Below are 24,628 nucleotides of genomic sequence, written 5' to 3' on the forward strand. Positions count from 1 at the left end.
CTCTGCAAATGTCCTGCTTTGGCAAACACCACAATGAAATGCTTTGGAAAAGCATTCTTTCAAGAACTTGATGAGCTATCTGAGACAAAGATTAAAGACATAATCTTTTTTCTCAATGCGACAAAATGGCTCTAACATAATCGCTATGAAGCTTCTCTATAAATCTATCCCTTTCAATCAAAGGTTAAACGAGTTTTTGGTATCAAAACGGCGCACTACAGCGCTAAATGGATCTCAGGCTAGGTTGCCTTGAGATCGACATTTCTACGTAACTACCTACCTGCCATCGCCATGAAGTAAATCCGCAACTCATTTGTTTAAAAAAAGAAAATTTATTGAAAATGAAAAATTACTTTCACAGTCTACAGAATCTTAAATCTAATCTTATTTTAAAGCTTTCACAGCATGGCAATAGGAACTTTTCCAAAATGGATCAAATTTGTTTTTTAAAACCATGAACTAATTCAGGTTGTGGCGATTTAGCTTCTCCTCTTCCATTTGCAGCATTTTAAGTTTTATTTCAACTTTTTTTGCAGAAGCTCTTGTATTTTGTTGTGTCTTCGTGTTTCTTCAATTTGTATTTTTTTCATGCCACCCAATCTGTCTTTTCCTCTGTATATTCTCTTTGGGTTTGCAGCAATATCTTCCGTAAGTTTTATTTGTTCCTCGTAATACTTCTCTGTTTTTGAATAAAAATTGTTTTGCAATTCAATTTGCTTCCTTAAGAGGTTCGCAGTATCATTTAAGGCAGTTGAAGACTGACTTTTCTGATATGTGTCACGATCGGATGACATGGACACAATTACAGGTGAGCCATCAAGCTCAGGAGCCACATTTTCTGTTTCAGACTGTTTTGAAACTCTCCCATGCTCAGCAGAGCTTCCAAACCCAAATGAATTCACGTTTTGTATTCCTCAATTGGAAGTTTGTAGCCCTGCCAGCTGAATGACTCCTTCCTTGTGCCTTATTTGTTGTTTTTGCCCTTTTAAAGCAACAAATATTATTAAAAGAAAAACAAATTGGTTAATCTTAATATATATAATTCTTCTGTGAGTGTGTATGCCACTGAACTTCTCTTAAACGACTGGACCGATTTTGATAAAATTTTTTGTGTGTGTTCAAGGGGATCTGAGAATGGTTTAGATTCACAATTTTGTCCGCTGGACAATGTTTTTTTGACGATAATGGTATTCTCCGATGCAGACAGCTATTCCATCAGTAGATACATTGTCGATATGTATGTAAAAATCGAAAGTGAGAGATTACGATACATACAATTTAATCAAGCAAAACTTCGTGCTGAGTACATTCATTTACGTGACGCCGTAATCGGCAACGTAGATGCAACGAATGACAACAATATTGGTACCGCATATACTCTCCCATCATCATACACTGGTAGCCCGCGTCATATCCAGGAATATATTCAAGATGCCATGACTTACGTACGTGCATACGGCCGACCTGATCTTTTTATCACATTTACGTGTAATCTAAACTGGGAAGAAATCAAAAGTTGGACGGTTATCCATCTTATCGACGTAGAGACGTAGACAATAATGGTCAATCATATGAATTGCGTCTGTCAAATGGTGTGAGAGTAGATATTGATAATCGCTGGGTAGTTCCATATTCGCCATTGCTGTGCAAAACCTACAAAGCGCACATAAACGTTGAACTATGCAGTTCGATGAAGGCTATCAAATACATTTGTAGCTTTATCACTACCCTTGTGAATATACTTACACTGCCGCTCATCTGAATAGGTTCAATTTTTTTTCACCCTACTGTAAGAGTTTCTTCAAATATAATGCATTGATGTATTGTTTTTTATGCTTATATTGAAAGAGTATCATCATACGCTTAGTTATAGAAAAAAAAACTTAGTCTGAGAACTTACCGTTATTCTCTCATATAAGCTAGATCAATTTCACTCATAAAAACAACCATTATATATGGCTCATCTAAATAGGTTCAACGAATAAAAAGCAATTAAACAAGAGAATTGATTGTAATTTAATGATTTATTTTACACTTTTGTGTCAGTTGGAATGTATAACAATAAATTAGTAATGAGTATTCCCCCCTTTTTTTAAAATAGTTTCGTAAATTCGATTTGGAATAGAACTATACAAATTTTCAATATATTGAAGCGAAATTTCTGCCCAGGCTTTTTTAATACCTTCTATTAATGACTTTTTGTCTTCAAACTGTCTCCCTGACTCATATACTTTACGTGAAAGAAGTCCCCACACATTCTCTATTATATTCAGGTCAGGGGAGTATGGAGGCCACCCCAACATCTTCACATTTTGGCACTCGATCCACTGTTTTACCGCTCTCGCTGTATGAATAGGTGCATTGTCGTGTTGGAATGTCCATTGTATTGGTCCAAACAAGTCAGAAATCTGCGGGAAAGCCTTTTCTAGCACACCTTTGTAAGAGTTTGCATTCATTCTTGATGTAAGAAATTGGAGTTCAAAGGTCCCGTAGAACGAAATAGCTCCCCACACCATTACACTCCCTTCGCAGCTATGAAAACGGCTAAGATAATGCTCCTCCTTTCGTAAGTCATGAAAATAATAATTAAAGCCATCTGGCCCCTCTAAATTAAACTTTTTTTCGTCTGAGAAAACTACTTGTTGCCATTCACACTTCCACGACATGTAAGTTTTGCAAAACTGGAGACGAATTTTTTGTCGGGATTCGTTTAGCGGTGGTTTTTTTTTTAATTTCTTTCTTTTTAAATGTTTAGCACTTTTAATAACTCGTTTTACCGTAGCCAAACTGCAATTTACACCGGTTTTTGCCTTAATTTTTGAAGCGGAGTCATGAGAATTGGAAGCGGCACGAATTATTGCACGTCTATCAGCTTTGGTAGTGGCTGTATAACTCCCCCCTTTCATGTTTTTTCCATATGTTTCAATGTTTCGAAAAAACTGGCTCACCACATTTTGACTTCTGTTAATGTTTTTCGCTATACGCCTTTGATTTAAGCCCAACTCTCTAAAGGCTTTTATTTTCCCCTTTTCTTCCTCTGTTAAAGGTTTTCCGCGACCCATATTCAACGTTAACTAAAAAAAAATATCGGCAGACAAAATTAAAATGACGAATGAACCTATTCAGATGAGCCATATATAATGGTTGTTTTTATGAGTGAAATTGGTCTAGCTTATATGAGAGAATAACGGTAAGTTCTCAGACTAAGTTTTTTTTCTATAACTAAGCGTATGATGATACTCTTTCAATATAAGCATAAAAAACAATACATCAATGCATTATATTTGAAGAAACTCTTACAGTAGGGTGAACAAAAATTGAACCTATTCAGATGAGCGGCAGTGTACAAATGTATTTGATAGCCTTCATGTATGTATATTTGCTGTTCAAAATGTTAACGAAAATGACGAAATAACACGTTATCAAATGGGTCGATACATAAGTAGCAACGAAGCTATTTGGCGCTTTATTACGTTCGTTATACATTTGGCTGTGCATCTTGAAAACGGACAGCGTGTTTACTTTACAGAAGAAACTGCACTACAACAGGCTTTGACGGCTCCAAAAACAACTCTTACTCAATTTTTTAACCTTTGTAGTCGACAAGATGCTGTTGGTCAATTCGCAAGGACGTTGATGTACACTGATGTTCCTAAATTTTTTACATGGAATAAACAATCAAAGAATTGGGAACCGCGGAAACGAGGCACTCCAGTACCAGGATTCGCTGATATATTTATGACAAAAACTTTAGGTCGATTATATACAGTTCATCCTAAGCAACGCGAATGTTTTTTTTGCGTTTATTACTGGTTAACGTCCCTGGACCGACGTCCTTCCAATATTTGCAAAAAGTCAATGGTACTTCATACGACTCTTTCTTCGATGCGTGTCGTGAGTTACATTTATTGGAGGATGATAACCATTGGGATCTCACCTCACACTTGCAGATGCAGCACTGAGCTCATCTCCACAACAATTTCGTCAATTATTTTCAATAATATTGACAACGTCTTTTCCGTCTGAATTTTGCATCGGACTAGAATTGCTAATCAAAATCTTAATATTGAATTCTCCGCCGAAATATACAACGAGTCATTAATAATGATTGAGGATATTTGTATTCTTATTTCAAACATGCCGCTCATCCATTTTGGAATGCCAGCGCCGAATCGCCCAGCAGTAGACATCATCAACAGCGATGTTCAACGTGAACACCAGTTCGATAAGACTTCTTTGGCTACTTTTGTTGCGGAAAATGAACAATTGCTTACTGCTGAACAACGAAATGTATATGATCAAATTAACGTTTCAATTGAAGCACAACAAGGTGGATTCTTTTTTTTAGACGCTCCAGGTGGCACTGGTAAAACATTTCTTATCGCACTGGTACTTGCGCGGCATTGGCCATTGCTTCATCAGGCATTGCAGCAACGTTACTTGATGGTGGACGGACTGCGCATTCAGCACTCAAATTACCTTTGAACGTTCATACAAATCCCGAAGCAATGTTTAACATAAAGAAGTATTCAGGCATGGCTGAAGTTTTGAGAAAATGTAAAATTATTATCTGGGATGAATGTACAATGGCCCACAAGCATTCGCTTGAAGCTCTCGACAGGTCCCTGAAAGATATAAAAAATAATGCTCGGCTTTTCGGTGGTGCTCTACTGCTGCTGTCTGGTGATTTGAGACAAACATTAAACTGCGACACATGCAGACGAAATAAACGCATGTTTGAAAGAATCCTATCTATGGCCAAGTGTCACTAAATTATGCCTTACTATTAATATGCGCGTTCGACTTCAAAATTGTTAGACATTGGCAACGGTAAAATTCAATTGTATGAAGACACACAATATATTTGACTTCCAGAGAATTTTTGCAACATGGTGGCTTCCAAAGATGAGTTAATAACAAGTATCTTTCCAGATTTAAGACATAATTAGCCGCAAAAAATTTAGATGTTGACGCCATCAATTTTAAAATACAACAGTCATTGCCTGGTGATGGAATTACATTTAAATCGATTGACACTCTTGTTGATCCTGACGAAGTTGTCAACTATCCTGTAGAGTTTCTAAATTCACTAGATTTACCAGGAATGCCACCACATAATTTGCGACTGAAAATTGGCTCACCTATAATTTTGCTTCGAAATTTAAATGCCCCAAAATTGTGTAATGGCACGCGATTAGTTGTAAAAAAAATCATGGGCAACATTCTTGAAGCCACTATTTTGAGTGGAAAATTTCAAGGTGAAGTTGTACTCTTACCACGGATCCCAATGATTCCTTCAGATTCGCCTATACCATTCAAACGTTTACAATTTCCAATCCGCTTGGCATATGCTATGACTATAAATAAGTCACAAGGCCAAACAATGACAATTTGTGGCTTAGATTTAGAAAACCCATGTTTTTCTCACGGCCAATTATATGTGGCGTGTTCCAGAGTTGGAAAACCATGGAATTTATTTATTTATACATCTCAGGGTTTAACCAAAAATATTGTACATCCAATGGCATTACGATAAATTAAGTTTTTGTAAATAAAAAAATATACGTTTTTTAAATAAAATAGTTTGAGTGTAAGCTTTTTTACCTTTAATTAAAACAAGTTTAAGATTTCATTACACATACTCACACGCTATCGATTAGTGTAATTGTAATAAATTTACATGTAATGATGTTAGATATTGTCATAACATTTGAATAATAATTTTCATCAAAATGGTCCCGAATGTTTTAGCTTATTAAAAAAAAGTTTGAAATTTTCAAATTAAAAACGTGTAGACAGGACAACGTCTGTCGGGTCCGCTAGTACTTACATATTTATAAACAACACAACTGTTTCCCAACGATTCCGACACAAATTACTTGTCGTAGAAAAAGAGGCAAATTCAAATTGAGTGATACCAAATTTCACGAACTTCGAAATTCGTAGCAGATTTTCCACTACGAATGAATTTTCTGATCGATTTTTCGGGATTCGGAGCACATTTCCGATTACGATGTTACATTACAACACAATACTTTCTTATTCAGAAATATGATTATTATTACACACTTAAAATAACAATTTACATACAAAATTAATAGAGCACAGCAACAAAAAACTTCCAGCTCTAATTAAGCAGATAGGAATTTTCGTTAAGAACTAAAAACAAATTAAAGAATGATTAGTGTACATAAATAAGTAATATGAGATATTTTAAATCAATATGACCCTCCCTATCTCGAACAACAGATACGCACTTGTGGCGTTATCAACAAAGTCCGTAGATAAGATAATAAAAGAGGAAAAATAGTTTTGTTCAGAAGAAAAAAAACAACATTTGCACGAGACAATCAATCATAAGTTATTAAGTCATTTATTAGTGGTGTAAAATTTTAATATAGAACAAATAAAATGAATTCCATATCAAAATTAATTTTAACAAAGATTAGTCTTGTAAGAAGCTATTCGTCTACAAGTTATAAGAAAAATTCAGCATACTATCACAATATTGGAAAAAAACCACTGGTTTATAGAACGCTGGGACAGCATCTTGACAAAGCCGCGGAAGATTTCACGAGCACAAAGGCGATTATATCATGTCATGAAGACAAAAGTTATTCGTTTTCAACACTGAGAGATGAAGTCAATCGTCTTGCGGCTGGGTTTGTGCGGTTGGGTCTTAAAATCGGTGACCCAGTCGCAATATGGGCTCCAAACTATTTACATTGGTACTTGACGATGTTTGCTGCAGCCAAGGCTGGACTACCGTCTGTTGGAATAAATCCCGCATTTCAAGGGCCTGAGGTTGAGTATTGTTTAAAAAAAGTGGAAGCCAAAGCGATTGTAGCGCCTTACGTGTATAAAACCCAAAACTACTATAACATTTTACAAAAAATCTGTCCAGAAATCAACGAATGCGAACCTGGTTCTCTGAAAAGCTCTACTCTCCCTCACCTAAACACAGTCATAATAAACTCTAATGAAAAACTCAAAGGTGCTTATCGTTTCGATGATATACTCAATATGGGTGACAATTCAAATTCTTTGCGCGAGTTATCCGTTCTGCAGCCTTTTATATCAGCTGATTCTCCTTGCAATATTCAGTTTACGTCGGGAAGTACAGGTAAACCGAAGGCTGCTATGCTGAGTCACCTCAATATTGTTAACAATGGAATTCTCATTGGTAATCGAGCTGAGATAGAAGGTCAAAAAATTTGTGTGCAAGTTCCACTGTTCCATGCTTTTGGAGTATCTATTTCAATATCGGCAGGAATGGGCTCTGGTGCAACTTTGGTTCTCCCTGGACCAGGTTTTAAACCCGAAGATTCGCTTAAAGCTATTGCAAAGGAGCAATGTACGGTAGTTTATGGAACACCAACAATGTATGTTGACCTCATTCGAAAACAAAGAGAGTCTCCCCTGCCTATTGAATCAGTTAAAATGGCTGTTACTGGAGGTGCTCCATGTTCTCCTCAATTATTTAGTGATATGAAGAAGGTTCTTGGAGTGGAGAAAATTAAATCTGTTTATGGATTGACAGAAACTACGTCTGTAGTTTTTCAAACAATGCCCAATGACTCCGATGAGAGGATTTTCAACTCAGTAGGCCATCTGCTTGAGCATACCGAGGCAAAAGTCATCGATGAGGCTGGAAATATTGTTGCTTTTGGTGAACCTGGCGAACTTTGTTTGCGTGGACATAGTATTATGTTGGAATATTTTAGAGACGAAATAAAAACAAAAGAAACACTGGGCAGTGATAAATGGTTAAAAACCGGGTAAGATTAATTAAAATACTCCTTATAATAAAATGATTTAAACATTGTACTTTAATTTGTTTACAGTGACCAATTTGTTCTGCAAGAAGATGGATATGGCCAAATTGTGGGACGTTTGAAGGAGATGATTATTCGAGGTGGGGAGAATATATTTCCCAAGGAGGTTGAAGATGCCCTCAACACGCATCCTCATATCATTGAAAGCTATGTAGGTCTATGAGATTATAAAACTAAACTTATCCATAAGTTAACTAAAATACTTTTATTTTTCGAATATAGGTTATAGGTGTTGAAGACGAACGCATGGGAGAAGAACTATGTGCCTTTGTTCGTTTGTCCGATGATGTCAAGGACCTAAAACAAACGGAAATTAAGGCATATCTTACGGGAAAAATTGCGCACTTCAAAATACCTCGTTACGTGCAGGTGGTGAAAGATTTTCCAAAAACAACATCGGGGAAAATTCAGAAATTTAAATTAAGTGAAATGTTTCTTAAGCTAAATACAAATGCTTAAAATAGTTTAACCTTTAAAATTCTGTATAAACCTTTTAATAACAACTAAAAATAAAGTTGGCTGCACGAACGTTTTATGTCAACCAAATAAATTTGTACCACATATTTTTTTACCAAAGAGTGAATTCAAGCGTTTTGAGGTGATCCAAAACTGCAAAAGGGGTTTTAAGAGATTGGGGCCAGAGACAGTTAAGAAATAAACGCTCTCCAAATTAAATAAACAAAAACAAAATGTTATGTGCCGCACTTTATAATTAGATTTTTCAACTTCTTAACATTTTTCAATAAATGCAATTAATTTCATCATCAAATGTTTAAATGATTTTTTAATAAAAACAAACAAAATTGACTAAAAAAGTTAAAATGTTTTCGAAAACACTTACTGGCACATTGTTTTTAAAGTTCAAAACGATGGAAACTTATAAGCTTAGTAATTTTTGACGACTTTTTTTATGTTTTGCTATTCAAAATCAATAACGACAGTTTATAAGTTTACGCTTTCTCAGGCTCTAATAGGCTTTTTTACAAACGATTATACGACCGACCATCTGACCAAAATGTTCATCATAAAAATTGTTTGAATTGCCTTTTTTCGGTTCACTTTTCGGATCATATGTAGGTCGATTGTTGTAACCGACCTAGTAAAGCAATCTTCTTGCCGTCATTGGATTATCTTTTTCCCCGAATTACGGTCGATTAAATTAAATAAGCAAGATTGATTTTGAATATTTGAAAATTATTCAATTAACAGTTCGTCATACACGATTGAACAGTGCGCACGTGTCTATACTTAAACAACGATTCCTCTTAAACGCGTTCGCAGTGACTCTGGGGATTACTACTTACTTACTTAAGGTGGCGCTACAGTCCGGGGCGGACCTGGGCCTCAACCAACAAGCGTCTCAAGCCAGCTCGGTCCCTAGCTAGCTGTCTGCAGTTTCGCACGCCAAGTTGGTTGAGGTCCTCTCCCACCTGGGTGCGCCACCTGATTTGCGGTCTTCCTCTACTGCGCCGTCCCTCGGGATTGGATTCGAAGACCTTCCGGGCTGGAGCGTTGATGTCCATCCGCTCTACATGACCTAGCCATCTAAGCCGTTGGACTTTGATTCTGCTAACTAGGTCAGTGTCGCTGTACAGCCCGTACAGCTCGTCGTTATATCTTCTTCTCCATTCTCCATCTATGCGTACGGGACCAAAAATCGCCCGAAGAATTTTTCTCTCGAAGCATCCTAAGACGCTCTCATCTTTCTTTGACAGGGTCCAGGCCTCAGCGCCATAAATGAGAACCGGGATGATGAGTGTCTTATAGATGGTGATTTTACATGCTCGAGAGAGGACTTTACTTCTCAATTGCCTTCTAAGTCCAGAGGAGCAGCGATTTCCAAGAGCTATCCTTCGTTTGATTTCAGCGCTGGTGTCGTTGTCTGCGTTAATAGCGGTGCCGAGGTAGACAATATCCTTAACTACCTCAAAGTTAAAGCTGTCCATGGTGACGTTTTGTCCAAGACGTCGTTGTTCAGTGTCCTTTTTTGATGACAGCATATACTTGGTCTTGCCCTCATTGACCACTAAACCCATCTTCTTCGCTTCCGTCGCAATGCTCAAAAACGCTCCACTGACATCACGCTTTGATCTTCCAATTATGTCAATATCATCTGCGTATCCGAGTAATTGGATGGATCTTTGGAAGATTGTGCCTCTAGTGTTGACGGTTGAGTTTTGCACAATTCTTTCCAGAACGATGTTGAAGAAGTCGCATGACAATGCATCGCCTTGTCTAAAACCTTTTTTGACATCAAATGCATCGGTAAGATCTTTTCCGACCTTGATAGAGCAGCGTGCATTCTCCATCGTCATTCTGCACAAACGGATAAGTTTGACAGGGATGCCAAAACTAGACATTGCTCGGTAGAGCTCTTCTCTATAGATGCTGTCATACGCGGCTTTAAAATCGATAAAGAGATGGTGGGTATCGATTTGAAGCTCCTGGGTTTTTTCCAAGATCTGCCGTAGTGTGAATATTTGTTCGATAGTGGACTTTCCTGGTCTGAAGCCACACTGATAAGGACCAATCAGGTTGGAATGGCTTCAGACGTTCACATAATACGGCAGAGAGGATCTTATACGCAATGTTAAGGAGACTGATGCCCCTGTAGTTGGCGCAGTTTAGAGGGTCTCCTTTCTTATGTATCGGGCACACTATGCTGAGATTCCACTCATCGGGCATGCGTTCTTCCGACCATATTTTGCAGATGAGTTGGTGCATGCTCCCTACCAAGTCATCGCCTGCTGCTTTGAATAGTTCGGCAGCGATGCCGTCAGCTCCAGCAGCTTTGTTTGACTTAAGTTTAGATATAGCTATCTTCACTTCGTCAAGGTCGGGTAAGCGGAATTGTTGATCTGCGTCGCCGAGGTTGAGTGGTTCTATCTCCCTTACAGCGGAACTCGGTTCGTCATAGCCGTTATATAATTTGGAGAAGTGATCTTTCCATATTCTCAGCATCGACTGTGGTTCTACTACGATGTTCCCTTGATCGTCTTTACAGGCTTCGGTTCGTGGCTGGTACCCTTGGGAGGTTTTTTTTTACCTTTTGGTAAAATTTACGAACCTCATTCCTGTTGTGACATCCCTCTATCTCCTCGATCGCGCGCTTCTCATGCTCTCTTTTTTTCCATCTAAGAAGCCGGTGTTCCTCTCTCCTCTTCTGCTCGTAGAGCTCGCGAGCAGCTCTTGTCCTTTTGTGCAGCTCCGTTTTGTATGCTTCTTGTTTCGCTGCGTGCGCTTGCCAGCATTCATCGTCAAACCAGGGGTTTCGCTGTGGTGGCCGTGTGAAACCTAGCACTTCAGAGGCGGCATCTCTGATGGCTGCAAGGCAATGTTGCCACTGGTTTTCAATGCTTAATGCAGGAAGCATAGGACTCCTTAGGAGGTTACTAGAGACTCGATCGGAAAAGGACATGGCAATCTCTTGCGATTGTAGCCGTCTAACGTCGAATCTTCTCACAGTACCTCCTTGTTTTGGCTTGGATCGGGATATCCGTAGCCGTACCTTGGCTACAACGAGGTAGTGGTCCGAGTCAATGTTGGCATCTCGGAATGTTCGGATATCCTGGATACTGGAGAAGTGTCGTGCGTCGATCGCAATGTGGTCAATCTGGTTGACGGTTGATTGATCAGGAGATTTCCATGTCCCCTTGTGGATATTGAGATGCGTGAACTGCGTACTAGCTACCAGAACGTCTGGCCCGCAGCGAAATCGACCAGCCTGAATCCGTTGTCGGAGGTGGTGTCGTGCAGGCTGTATCTCCCGATTATGCCACCAAAGATGTCTTCTCTTCCTAGCTTTTAATGTCATAGCCAGGGCACTGCTCATATGTCTTGTCCAAGAGCTCGAAGAACATATCTTTGGTGTCTTCATCTTTCTCCTCTGTTGGGGCATGCGCGCATATTAGGCTTATGTTGGCGAATTTAGCCTTGATGCGGATTGTCGTGATGCGCTCGCTCACACTGTTGAAACTCAAGACTTTTTGCCTGAACCTAGTTCCAACAACAAATCCACACCCAAATAGACGCTGTCTTTGTTCTCGGTAGCAGTCGCCGTAGTAGATATCGCAGTCTTTTAGTTTGCGTTTACCCGGTCCATACCATCGCACTTCTTGGATGGCTGTAATATCTGCCTTGCAGCAGTTTAGGGCTTCCGCTAATTGTTCGGCTGCACGTGGTCTGTTAAGGGACCTAACATTCCACGTACATATCCGAAGTTCGTTGTCCTTATTTCGTTTGCGTGGGTTGTCAACAGTGAATCCGTCCGTATCCGAGGCTTGTTGTTGCTTCGAAACTATGATGTTTTTACGTGGCCAGGAAGTCACCCCGACGCACAACCCCCATCCTGGAGGGCCAGATCCTTAGTATAACTCCAAGGAAGGGGAGCCGGATGAACCGCTCCTTATAGGCCTGGGCTCCGAATATGTCGAAGAAGCCCTATAAGGTGTTCACTAAGTAGTTCAACCTTACTGGAACTGTAGACGCCACCGTTGATTCTATCTCGAGAATTCGTCCGCTGCCGCCTGGATAAGGAGAGGTGCCTTAGTGGAAACACCTCTCCCCCCCTTTCTCGTTTGCTGCCCCCAACAACTTTCCACTGGGGTTGGAACCCAATCTCCAGTTGAGGTACTAGGCACCCGATGTTCACCGCGGGGAGGTGAGAGTAGGAGTTGATAGACAGAGGTGGGTTTTGAGATAAACCTGTGGACGCTTGTGTCCTCTTGAATGCACATGTCTACCATTTGAACATCGACTCTGGGGATGAAAATCCCAAAAACCTCGCAAAAATGCAAAAAAAAAGAATAGTCATTCATTATCCCGTTGATTCCACTATAACCTTGATGATGATGATTACTTGGGTGAAGATGGCTATTACCAACCGTTAAAATCATTAAACACCAACAATATTCATATTGATGACCAATGTGAAGAAAGGAAATCCCCTCCTACCATTGTTAAAGTTAGTGTTCCTACCATAATTCTTCTTAAATCAACACGTGAATTTTTACGAAATTTCCTTCTAAAACTTGAAATCGATGATTACTTAATCAAAAATATATCTTTGGGACATAAAATTATTTGCTCATCTTTTGATACACTGGAAAAAATTAAAACTGAACTCAAAAATGCATCCTGTGAATTTTACAGTCACGCCAAAAAAGGCAACAGCCCACTCAAAGTTATTCTTTCTGGCTTAGACTTTTACACTGACAGCATTAAAAACTGAACTAGTTTCTCTAGGCATAAATTGCATTGATGTGAAAACAATAACAATTAATCAAAAAACAAATATATCTAGCCCTTCATATTTCTATGTAATTTACATTAAAAGTGCAACGATAATACTGCATGAAATATTCAACCAACATAAAGCAATAGAATTATTTAATTTGATGATAAAAGATAAAGTTGATGTTGCCCTTATCACGGAGACTTAGTTAAATAACAATAAAACTACAGTACAGGACAAAATAAAGTACGCACCGATGTAATTTTTGTGTTGGTGCTATAATGGATGACAAATAATAAGCTAATAATAAAAAAACAAAAAATATCGAAAATTTATTTTTTTATTTCATGTTTTCCAATTGAATACTTGTTAAACAAATTAAAATAAATATAGAAATATTTAAATCAATCAAAATTTCATTTTTTTGTATAGGACAAAATAAAGTACGCAATCAATAAAAGATTGGAATTGAACTTATTTAGTACTTCGTATGCCCTCCTTTAGCCTCGATAACAGCTTGTAGACGCCTTGGCATACTTTCCACGAGATTTTTTAAATGTTGGGGATCAATATTTTCCCAGGATGTACGCATGGTGTCAAATAAGTTGTCGCGATTCGTAACTTCCCCTTTTTCGAGGTTGGAGTCCAAAATAGACCACAAATTCTCGATTGGATTCAAATCTGGTGATTGGGCCGGCCAATCGAGCAGTTTGATCTTGGAAGAACGAAAGAAATCCTGTGTTTTCCTAGCCGTATGCTTAGGGTCGTTGTCTTGTTGGAAGACGAAGTCATCTTCCAGACCCACCATCAGCAAACGACTCCTCCAGATTTTCATTGATTATATCAATGTAGACATCTGCTGTCATTGTTGTCTCGATTCGCACCAATTTTCCCGTTCCTGACCATGCGAAACACCCCCAGACCATAATGCTCCCTCCTCCATGCTTAACTGTTTTTTGAACATTTTTGTCGTTAAGCTTTTCGCCGGGCTTACACCAAACACATGAGCGCTGCTTATGTCCAAAAAGATCAAATTTGCTCTCGTCACTCCAAATAACCTTCTTCCAAAACGAAATCGGCTTACTGATATGTTTTTTTGCAAACTCTAATCGTTTAACTTTGTTCGCTTTTCGAATTAAAGGGCGTCGTTGAGCAAAACTATTTTTGAGGCCTGTTTCTTTTAACCGCCTTCGTATTGTTTTTTGTGAAACATTTACTCCAGTCTTTTCTTGAATAAAACGACTCGAAATCATTGGATTTTTTTTTACTTCCCGTATAATTTTGCGATCATCATAGGAACTAGTCTTTCTCTTTCTACCGCGACCAAGTTTATCATTTACCGAACCGAGTATTTGAAATTTTTTTTGAATCTTTCTTACAGAGGCTTCACTAATTAAATATTTTTTAGCAATTTCCCTATTAGAAATGCCTTTTTTTTTGTCTAAAACAACAAGATTTCTAACTTGAATTGAAATTTTCGGCATTTCGATTTATTTCACCCACGCTCTTTACGCAATGTTGATAACTGTCCCAAAACTGTGCCAAGATGTTTGTCAACATAACGGCAAATTTATAAGGTACTTTTTGTTGCAATAGAATTGTTGTTATTGTTGCAATTATAACAAAATTGAAGTGCGTACTTTTTTTTGCCTAGTATAAAATGAGTCTTTGATGAAGGAATTACTTTCCTTCCAATTAATTTTAATGGTAAAGTATTTAAAGCGCTTGAAGAATGTCGAAAAATTAAAAAAAAAATGTTCCAACACATTTTTTGGCGTTTTACCTAACACATTTTATGCGAAAATAGCATAATCATGAAAATTCTAACTTTGCGTACTTTATTTTGGCCTGTACTGTATGTCCCATCCAAATTTTGCATGCATTAGACTTGATAGAACGCCCCCTACAGGTGGTAGTGGCGTTGCCGTCATAATAAGAAAAAATATTAAGTATGAAGTCCTGCCTCCTGTTTCCCATGAGGAAACAGTAGAGCTGAAAAGAAAACTAAATTTAAAGATGACTTGCAACTACTTTTAAGACAAAGAAATAAAATATGTAATTATAGGTGGAGACTTAAATTGAAGACATCAATCTTGGGGTTGCCTAAAAGCAAATTTTTGGGAAAATATTCTCCACAATGCTATTGACTCAAATCGGTATTTCTCTATTTTGCACACAACTGATTCCACCTACATTCCTAAGTCCCTTTCAAAATCTCCCTCCACAATTGATTTGTTTTTAACAAACAGTGATCCAAATCTTTCTAACCCAACAACATTAAACAAATTGGGTTCCGACCACCTCCCTGTTTGTCTAGAACTTAATTGTAATTACTCAACAGTTTTAGAAAGAACCTGTTACAACCACAAAGCAGCAAATTTGACTAGGTACAAGTCTTTTGTTACAGAAAACTTAAATCCTAATGTTGTATCCATCGAAGACATTAATTCATCCCACGAAATCGACAAGTACGTTGAACATTTTTCTAAAATAATCAAAAGGGATACTGATTTCTCCATACCCAAAAAACCTTCTGCCAATATCCACAAACTTACTCTACCAAACTATATTCTTTCTATTATCCGTTTACGGAACTCTGAAAGAAGAAAATGGATACGATATAGACAGGAAACTTTTCTTTCCAACTTAAAATTCCTAAACAACAAGATTAAGAATGAGATATTTTCCTTTTTGATAAAGGCACTAAGACTTTCTGGAAAATAACTAAAGAGCCTTGCACATGAGAGCGAACAACGAATGAACGAATGGACGAACAAACGTGATTTTATACATTTCAAAAAGTCAATTTCAAACAAAAACACATTTTAATTATAAGAAACCAATTCAAATTATGTTAGGATAATAAAATTTGCATTTTGTTTTTTATAATAAGAGAATTTTGTAAAAACAATTTGGTAGCAACGAATTGCAGTGTGTTTGCTACTGTAATGTATTTATTTGTACTACATAATGTTATTTGTTACTAATTTATTTTACTAAGAAATGTTAAATGTAATATGAGCCTTAAGCTATTCTTATACTTTAATACTTGAGTCACTCCACCTCGCGGTCATCAGAAGAACTGTGAAAAACAAACGAGAACCAACTTCAAGCAAAAGATTTGAATTGGGAAAAAGAAGAGCTGAAAACCAACCGCCGTTGTGAATAGACGCTTCAATAAAGATAGATAATTAATTTGTTAAAACGAAAGTATAGTTTCATTTAGAGTTTCATTTTAATTACTCCATTATACTACGAACTGTCAAACTCTATTCGCGTTCCACATACCATCCACACTGCAACGAATAAATTGTTCGCGCTCAACTTGACCTCAAAATTATCCCACTCTTGTTTTGTTTGTTGAAAAGGGTAATTATAAATTGACAATTCGTCGCTCGCTGCGAATAGATATAAAGCTCATGTGAAAGGAAAGTCAAAATATGCGAACATCCACGGTTCGCAGTTCGCAGTTCGTAGCTCATGTGCAAGATGCTTAAGGTAATTAAGAAAAGAGGCAATATCATTACACCATTAAGGATTCAAAACGAGCTATTTATAACACAAAATGAGAAAGCAAATGTCATTGCTGCTACTTTTAACCAAAAACACTCTATATAAAGATATAAATCCCCGGTAGACATCTTGGTTTGCCTACAAGCTAAACCGGAAATCAGCCTCATAAACTTTGTCATAGTGTGCGTGTAATTTCTCCTCCAATTTATTAAATTTCCCCAAAAAACTCAGTAAGTGTGTCTATGTATGCGTGAAAACACGTCAATTTTTTCTCGTTGAATTCGTTCACATTACAAATACAACAATGTAAACAAATGGGTTTTGGAGGGTGATACGTACGAAGGATTTATATCTTTACTAGAGTGTTTTTGCTTTTAACAACAATCACTTAATTTCAGCTCATCTTAGTGATAATATTACTGAAAGTGAGATCCAGGATCTTCTTTAAGAAATTCTAAATAGAGAAACAACAACGAATGCAGTTTGTTTAACCAACCATAAAACAGTGAAGCAACTCATAAAAGCAACAATCTCCAAAAAATCCCCAGGTTTAGACAACATCAACAACACTCTACTGAAAAAACTTCCAGTTAAGGGCACAAGATTCCTTACCGTCCTTCTAAACTCTTGCATCAAACTTAGTTATTTTCCCAGCAGTTGGAAAGTTGCAAAAGTTATACCCATTGCGAAACCAGGAAAACCACGTGAAAACCCACTAAGCTACAGACCCATAAGCCTACTTAACTGTTTGAGTAAAATCTTAGAAAAAATTATTAAAGACAAGATACAGTGCCTTAAATCTTTACCCAGATTATCAGTTTGGTTTTAGACCTAGTCATTCAACTATACACCAAATTGTTAGAATTAAAAATTCAATAAAACAAAACCTTGGTGTTTACCAGTCTATATTTAATTTGTCATTGTGTTATGTACTTAAATTTACCTATCCTATTATTGTGAATTAATTTTGTATTATTTTGTTAACGACTTAACTTGTAACCCATTCTTATTCTTTGCTTCGTCATTTATTCTTTCGTTAAAAATTTCGTCGTTCATTTTTTGTAAAGCTTGCCGTGGCTATCACGACACAATAAAGTTAAATTCAAACGAGAAGGTCGGAAAAAAGCGTGTTTTTCTTAAAGCTACGATTATAAATTATAACAAAAATACGATACAGTCCACATTTAAACGAACTTTACATTTGGTCCGTTCGAGCCGGATTTTTGCTAAAATAATAATAACTTAAATTAGTTCGAGTTTCGTGGTTTCGTCTCAGACGGCGGGAGACACGAAGAAAAACCTTTTTTGTCGGTTCGGGTGTGTTTTCGGCTGTACTTTATTCAATTTGCGATTCGTGTGTGCATAACACCCAGTAAAGTGCAAAACCAACCCCTAAAAAAATTAAATTATTTCGTGTTTCATTAAATAATTCAAATCACGCGCAAATCGAAATTTGCAGACGATCCGTTACCTTTCTTGCAACGGTAATTCTAAAAAAAACGAAGAGAAAAGCTTCTTTGTCTTGCGCTTGTGTCATCTACGTGTGTGAAGCTAAAAGGAGAAAAGGCTTGTTTGTGAGTGGGGTGGTGTCGTCGCGTCGGTCGTGTGCTGTGCATTTCTTGTGTGTACGGAATACCTGCAAGTAAAAGCAACAACCACCCAAATAACTTCATCATCATCCAAATTCCAAACGGTGCTCTTATTTATGTATACTCCTCGTCCTCATACATTCTTCGCGAGTTGAGTTGTGCGCGCATAATATACAAGAGAAAATAAATAGGGGAAATCAAATGTGTGTCTATGTGTATGAAATTTGAGAGTTTTATTAAACAACGAAAGCACATACGTCAAGATTAGTGCTGCCACTTTTGAATTTAAAGTACCTTTTTTGTTTTCTGCTAACGTATTTAATTTAACTTTATTTGTTTTTCTTTTTCGATATGGATGTGTTAAAACGTCAACGTGCTGCGTTAAAAGGGCAAGTTACGCGAATTTCGGCCGCTTGTCAAACACCTTCGCTACAAGTGTCAAAAGCACGGGCTTTAAAAACAAAATTAGACGCCTATATGACCGATTTTGAACGAATTCAAAATGAAATAGAAGCATTGTTAGATGATGAAGCAGATTTATCATCCGAAACCGAGTATCGTGTCGAGTTCGAGGATTCGTACTATAATAATGCTGCTATTTTATCTGACATAATTGATTCGCAGGGTGTTTCTAATCCATTCGGTGGTGGTGCGAGTGATGAGCTCAATAAATCATTGCAAATTTTAACTGACAATCAGTGCGCGTTAACCGAAATGTTAAAAACAGTCAGTGAACAATCGCGTAGATCCATAAACATAACAAAGGTCGATTCGAATACGCGACTTCCACAAACGAAACTACCGGAGTTTCATGGTGGCTATGACGAGTGGATGCGGTTTCATGATTTGTTCGTCGCGATGGTCCAGTCAAAGGAAAATATTTCGGGAGCTGAAAAAATGGACTATTTGCTTTCATGCCTTAAAGGTAACACGTCGTCGGTCATAAAACATTTGTCTCCCAACAATGCAAATTTTGACGTGGCATGGGATCTGTTAAAATCGCTTTATGATAAACCCCAGTTTATAACGGTTGCACACTTCGACAAGCTTTTTGAGTTTCCAATGCTTAAAGGCACCGGTTTAGACGAAATAAAGTGTTTCTTTAGAACTATAAGCGAAAACATAAATGCGTTGCGTGCTCTTAAAAAGCCAGTCGAATCTTGGAATACGCTATTAGTGTATGTACTCGCAAAAAAGATGGACGAAGAAACCCGAGTTTTGTGGGTCCGAGCCACTAAAACCAAAGAAGATCCAAGCATCGAAGATCTTATTGAATTTTTAAAGGATCGCATAAACGAACTCGAAAGCCTTAATTTATCGCGGGACGTGCGTGTTAATAAAAAAGTTGACTTTAAAACTGCGAGTAAACGCGTCCTAAGTACATCTATACAACCGTGTATTAAATGTAAACGAAATCACTATCTGTACCAATGTACTGAGTTTCGCAATCTTTCGGTACCGGCGCGCGTTGAACTAGTGCAGTCAAATAAAATTTGTGAAAATTGCCTTCGCGTAAGACATAACATCTCTGAGTGTAAATTTTCTGTATGTAGGCTTTGCTCGCAAAAGCATAATACGATGCTACATCAAGGTCACGTTGGGCCTGACGTAAGTTTACCGAGTTGTTCAAAAAATATAGCTTGTGGAATGTCGGTACATTCAGTTAATAATGCGCTCCGGGAGTGCTACACACTTTTACCTACAGCTATAGTTTTTGTTGTTGATGTTCGCGGCCAGCTACATAAATGCCGAGCATTGCTTGATTCCGGGTCGCAAGCAACATTAATTTCAGAAGAGTGTGTACAACGCTTAAATTTGAAGAGATCTCACGCCAGAATACCTATTCATGGAATTGGTCAAAACGGCAGTTCCTTGGGAACAAGAGGAGTTGTAAGTTTGAGTTTACACTCATCAGGTGAGTCAAAGTTTATAATTTCTACAAAGGCATATATACTCCCAAAATTGACTGGCGATTTACCTACCTTACCGGTTTCGAAATCAAAACTTGCGTTTTTTGATAATCTTCATCTAGCGGATCCTCAATGTTTTATTCCCAATAAAATCGATATTCTGCTCGGATCTGATGTTTTCTTCAATATCCTATCGGATGGTAAAATCATCCATCCGTCAGGTTCGCCAACAGCTCAAAACACTGCTTTCGGGTGGATACTCGCAGGAAACATTTCTTCTGATAGTCAGCAACAATTTAAAATCTTTACAACTGCGATTGATCTCGATTATCTGCTCCAAAGATTTTTGGGATATGAAGACTTTCCAGATATCCACTCTTCGCAATCCGACGTACACGAGCAGATCGAAAATCACTTCGTTTCAACCCACTGTGTTCGGCCCGATGGTCGATATGTAATAAGGCTTCCATTTAAAACGTCAACCGTTGAGTTCGGGAACTCACGGAATGCGGCTCTTCGTGTCCTTCATTCGATGGAAAGGAGATTTGTCAATAATCCTGATCTAAAACAGGAATATATACGATTTATGCGTGAGTATGAGCTATTAGGTCACATGGCACCCGTTTCGCCGAGCGAATTACATCAGCCTTCCTTTTATATGCCTCACCACGCCGTCCTAAAACCCTCTAGCACAACGACGAAGCTGAGGGTAGTATTCAACGCGTCTTGTAAATCGAGTAATGGCATTTCGCTTAACGATTGCTTGATGGTAGGACCTGTCATACAAAACGATCTCGTGACCTCACTAATAGGATTTCGAAAATACGCGGTAGCAGTAAAGTCGGATATTGCTAAAATGTATCGCCAAATCTTGGTCAACGACGATAATACCAATTACCAACGAATTGTTTGGAGAGAGGACGTTAACCAAGAACCTATCGACTATCGTCTTTTGACTCTGACTTATGGAACGGCTCCGGCATCCTTTATTGCTACCAGAGTCCTCAAGCAGATAGGTATTAACGGTTCAACAAAATATCCTCAAGCCAGCAACAGCCTAAAGTACCATTTTTACGTCGATGATTACAACGAAGGGTTCTACTCGGTTGAAGAAGCGGTTCAAACTAAAAACCATTTGTGTAAAATCCTTAGGGAATCGGGAATGGAGCTTCGGAAATGGGCTTCTAACTCGTCGACATTCCTATCAACATTTGAAGCCGAAAGCCTCGAAATTTCAAGTGACCTGCCAATGGGTGACTCTAGCGTTAAATTACTTGGATTAGTTTGGGATACTGAAGCTGATATCTTCAAATTCAGTTTACAATTACCGTCGTTACGATCCCAAATCTCCAAGAGGGAGGTGTTATCTGATATCGCTCGGATCTTTGATCCACTAGGATTGCTTTCGCCTACCGTAATCAAAATGAAACTTTTTATGCAGAAGTTATGGCTTAAAGGAGTAAGTTGGGATTCGATAATTCCTTCAGAACTCTACGAGGAATGGGCTGATATTAGGACTGATCTAAAAAACATTGCGTTGATTCGTATTGCTCGATGGATCCAGCATGAAAGGGGGGAATTGATTGAGCTGCATGGATTCGCGGATGCGTCTGAGTCCGCATATGCTGCAGCAGTATACTGTCGTGTTAAAAGAACTGATGGACGCGTTTGCACATCGCTCGTTTGTGCTAAAACGCGTGTCGCACCAGTTAGAAAGAAGTTGACCATTCCCAAGCTCGAGTTGTGTGGCGCTTTACTGCTAACCAAACTGCTTAGCAAGACTAAAGAGTCACTCTTCTCACATAACATCGAATGCTTTGCATACACAGACGCGTCGGCAGTGTTGCATTGGATCCAGGGATACCCTCGCTCTAAAAACGTGTTTGTCGATAATCGATTAGCCCAAATTACTGCTGAACTACCGTCTTCAGTTTGGCATTATGTGCGTTCTGCAGAAAATCCAGCGGATTGTGGTACAAGAGGAATTATGCCCAAACATTTGCCTTTATTAAATTTGTGGTGGAAGGGGCCGTTATTCCTTCAAGAATCTGATGTTATTTTCACGAAATTACCCAATTTAAAGCTAGCCGTCGAAGAAGCCGAAGTTTCTTGTTTCGCAAGCTCAGCCGAGCCTGAGTGGGATATTTTTCAATGGTCTAGTAGCCTCAACCGACTTCTTCACGTCGTTGCGCGTTGTATACGTTTAATTCGAAAGTACCGAAGGCCTAGGAGTACATTGAATAACTTGTGGCTGTCACCGAGTGACATTAATTCGGCCAAGATCGCTGTACTCAGATTATCACAAAGAGCATCGTTTTCCAATGAAATTGATTGTTTAATTCGTAACAAACCCGTCCCAGCGAAAAGTAAAATCTTTCGAATGAACCCGTTTATTGATGAAGATGGTGTACTACGTGTAGGTGGTAGGTTGTCAAATGCCGAGTTGCCATTTAATCAAAAGTATCCTGTAATCCTTCACACGAAGCATCGGTTAACAGACCTCATCGTTCTTGATTGCCATATGCGAAATCTTCATGCGGGAATTCGCCAAATGACATACTTATTATCGTTGGAGCATTTTATCGTCGATGTACACCATGCGGTAAAGAGATGCATCTATAAATGCCCAGATTGTATGAGACAGCGTGCTATTCCCTTTAAACAACAGATGGGAGATTTACCTAGGCAGCGACTGGAACCAGGATTAGCTTTCAACAACACCGGCGTTGATTACGCTGGCCCCTTTATCGTAAGCTCATGGAAAGGTCGTGGTGCCAAGCGATTTAAAACCTATATCGCCTTATTCATCTGCTTAGCTACCAAAGCTCTTCATTTAGAAGCAGTTACGGATTTGACCACAGAAGCTTTTATAGCTGCCTTACGACGCTTCGTTGCCAGGCGTGGCCGTTGCGACACCATTTTCAGCGACAATGGCACGAATTTCGTCGGCGCCAATAATCAGCTTCGCGAATGGTCCAAAGAATTTCTCTCTGACCAATTTCAAGGTGATGTCACAGACGAATTGACCACCCAGGGCATAAACTGGCGCTTTATACCTCCACATGCTCCACATTTCGGTGGTTTGTGGGAGGCCGGTGTCAAAACGGTGAAATTTCATCTCCGCAGAATACTAGGCAATACCATAGTTTCGTACGAGGAATTTACTACAATACTTTGTCAGATAGAAGCTTGCGCCAATTCGCGACCGTTGTGTTCCCGTTTTGAAGGAGACGTTGATCCTCTTACGCCAGCACATTTTTTAATTATGCGTCCCATGACAAGTGTTCCTGACCAGCCCATTGACGATGGCGTTAAAACGTTAAAGAGATGGCAATATGTTCAGCGACTTGTTCAACAGTTTTGGAAAAGGTGGTCGAGCGATTACATCAGTCAGCTCCAAAAGCGAAACAAGTGGGCTGAGAAGCTCAAGGACATCGAAATAAATGATATCGTTATCGTCAAAGAAGACAATCAGTCCCCATGCCAGTGGCTCATTGGTAGAGTAACTCAAGTCTATCCAGGAACTGATGGTTTAGTTCGGGTTGTATCCGTTAGAACATCAAGGGGAGAAACAAAGCGACCGATTTCCAAGCTATGTCCGCTATTCATAGATACGTAGTTGAAATATCTTTCAACGGCGGGAGGATGTTTACCAGTCTATATTTAATTTGTCATTGTGTTATGTACTTAAATTTACCTATCCTATTATTGTGAATTAATTTTGTATTATTTTGTTAACGACTTAACTTGTAACCCATTCTTATTCTTTGCTTCGTCATTTATTCTTTCGTTAAAAATTTCGTCGTTCATTTTTTGTAAAGCTTGCCGTGGCTATCACGACACAATAAAGTTAAATTCAAACGAGAAGGTCGGAAAAAAGCGTGTTTTTCTTAAAGCTACGATTATAAATTATAACAAAAATACGATACAGTCCACATTTAAACGAACTTTACACTTGGTGTAAGAAAATCTATGGTCCTTTTGGACATCGAAAAAGCCTTTGACACAGTCTGGCACAATGCCCTTATTTTCAAAATTGCCAAATTTAACTTTCCTATCCTAATCATAAAATTTATAAAAAGTTTTCTGGAAGGCAGAAAATTCGCAGTCCATTTGGGAAACGTAAGATCCTCAATGTATGAAGTTCCCGCAGGTGTCCCGCAAGGATCTGTTTTGGGCCCAATTTTATTCAATATTTTTTTGTCAGATTTCCCGATTCCCAACCCAAATGTTAGCTTACGATACCGTTTTATTTGCCTCCAGTGTTTTATTTCAAAATGTCTTCACTGAATTGCAAGAAGCCATAGTTCTTATTGAGAAATATTTTTTTTTACAAATGGAAAATTAAAGTCAACGGTACGAAGACAATAGCAACATGGTTTACACGTCGAAGAAATTCTTGTTACTTACCGGACAAAAAACTAAAAATCTGTGTCAATGAAATCGAATGGTCAGATAACTGCAAATACCTCGGCATATTTTTAGATAAAAAGCTTACTTACTACAATTAACAAAATCAACTTAACAATAAAGATTTTATATCCTTTC

The 24,628-nt window shown here is 38.3% G+C and overlaps 3 protein-coding genes across 3 annotated transcripts in view; 2 read left to right on the forward strand and 1 right to left on the reverse strand.

Moving 5' to 3' along the window:
- LOC129943505 (NADPH-dependent diflavin oxidoreductase 1) overlaps window positions 1–24,628 on the reverse strand; it is an 80,610-nt gene that overhangs the window by 47,767 nt on the left and 8,215 nt on the right. The gene's annotated exons all lie outside the window — the stretch shown is intronic.
- On the forward strand, window positions 6,329–8,375 carry LOC129943506 (medium-chain acyl-CoA ligase ACSF2, mitochondrial-like). Its single transcript, XM_056053010.1, has 3 exons — window positions 6,329–7,778; window positions 7,845–7,986; window positions 8,058–8,375. The coding sequence occupies exons 1-3, from the start codon at window positions 6,412–6,414 to the stop codon at window positions 8,292–8,294; spliced, it is 1,746 nt and encodes a 581-aa protein (XP_055908985.1). The 5' UTR covers window positions 6,329–6,411; the 3' UTR covers window positions 8,295–8,375.
- Window positions 18,522–23,699, forward strand: LOC129941225 (uncharacterized). The gene has a single exon (XM_056049814.1). It carries the CDS (start codon window positions 18,522–18,524, stop codon window positions 23,697–23,699), a length of 5,178 nt encoding a protein of 1,725 aa, XP_055905789.1.

The sequence above is a fragment of the Eupeodes corollae genome, chromosome 1, assembly GCF_945859685.1.
Source record: "Eupeodes corollae chromosome 1, idEupCoro1.1, whole genome shotgun sequence".
NCBI lineage: Eukaryota > Metazoa > Arthropoda > Insecta > Diptera > Syrphidae > Eupeodes > Eupeodes corollae.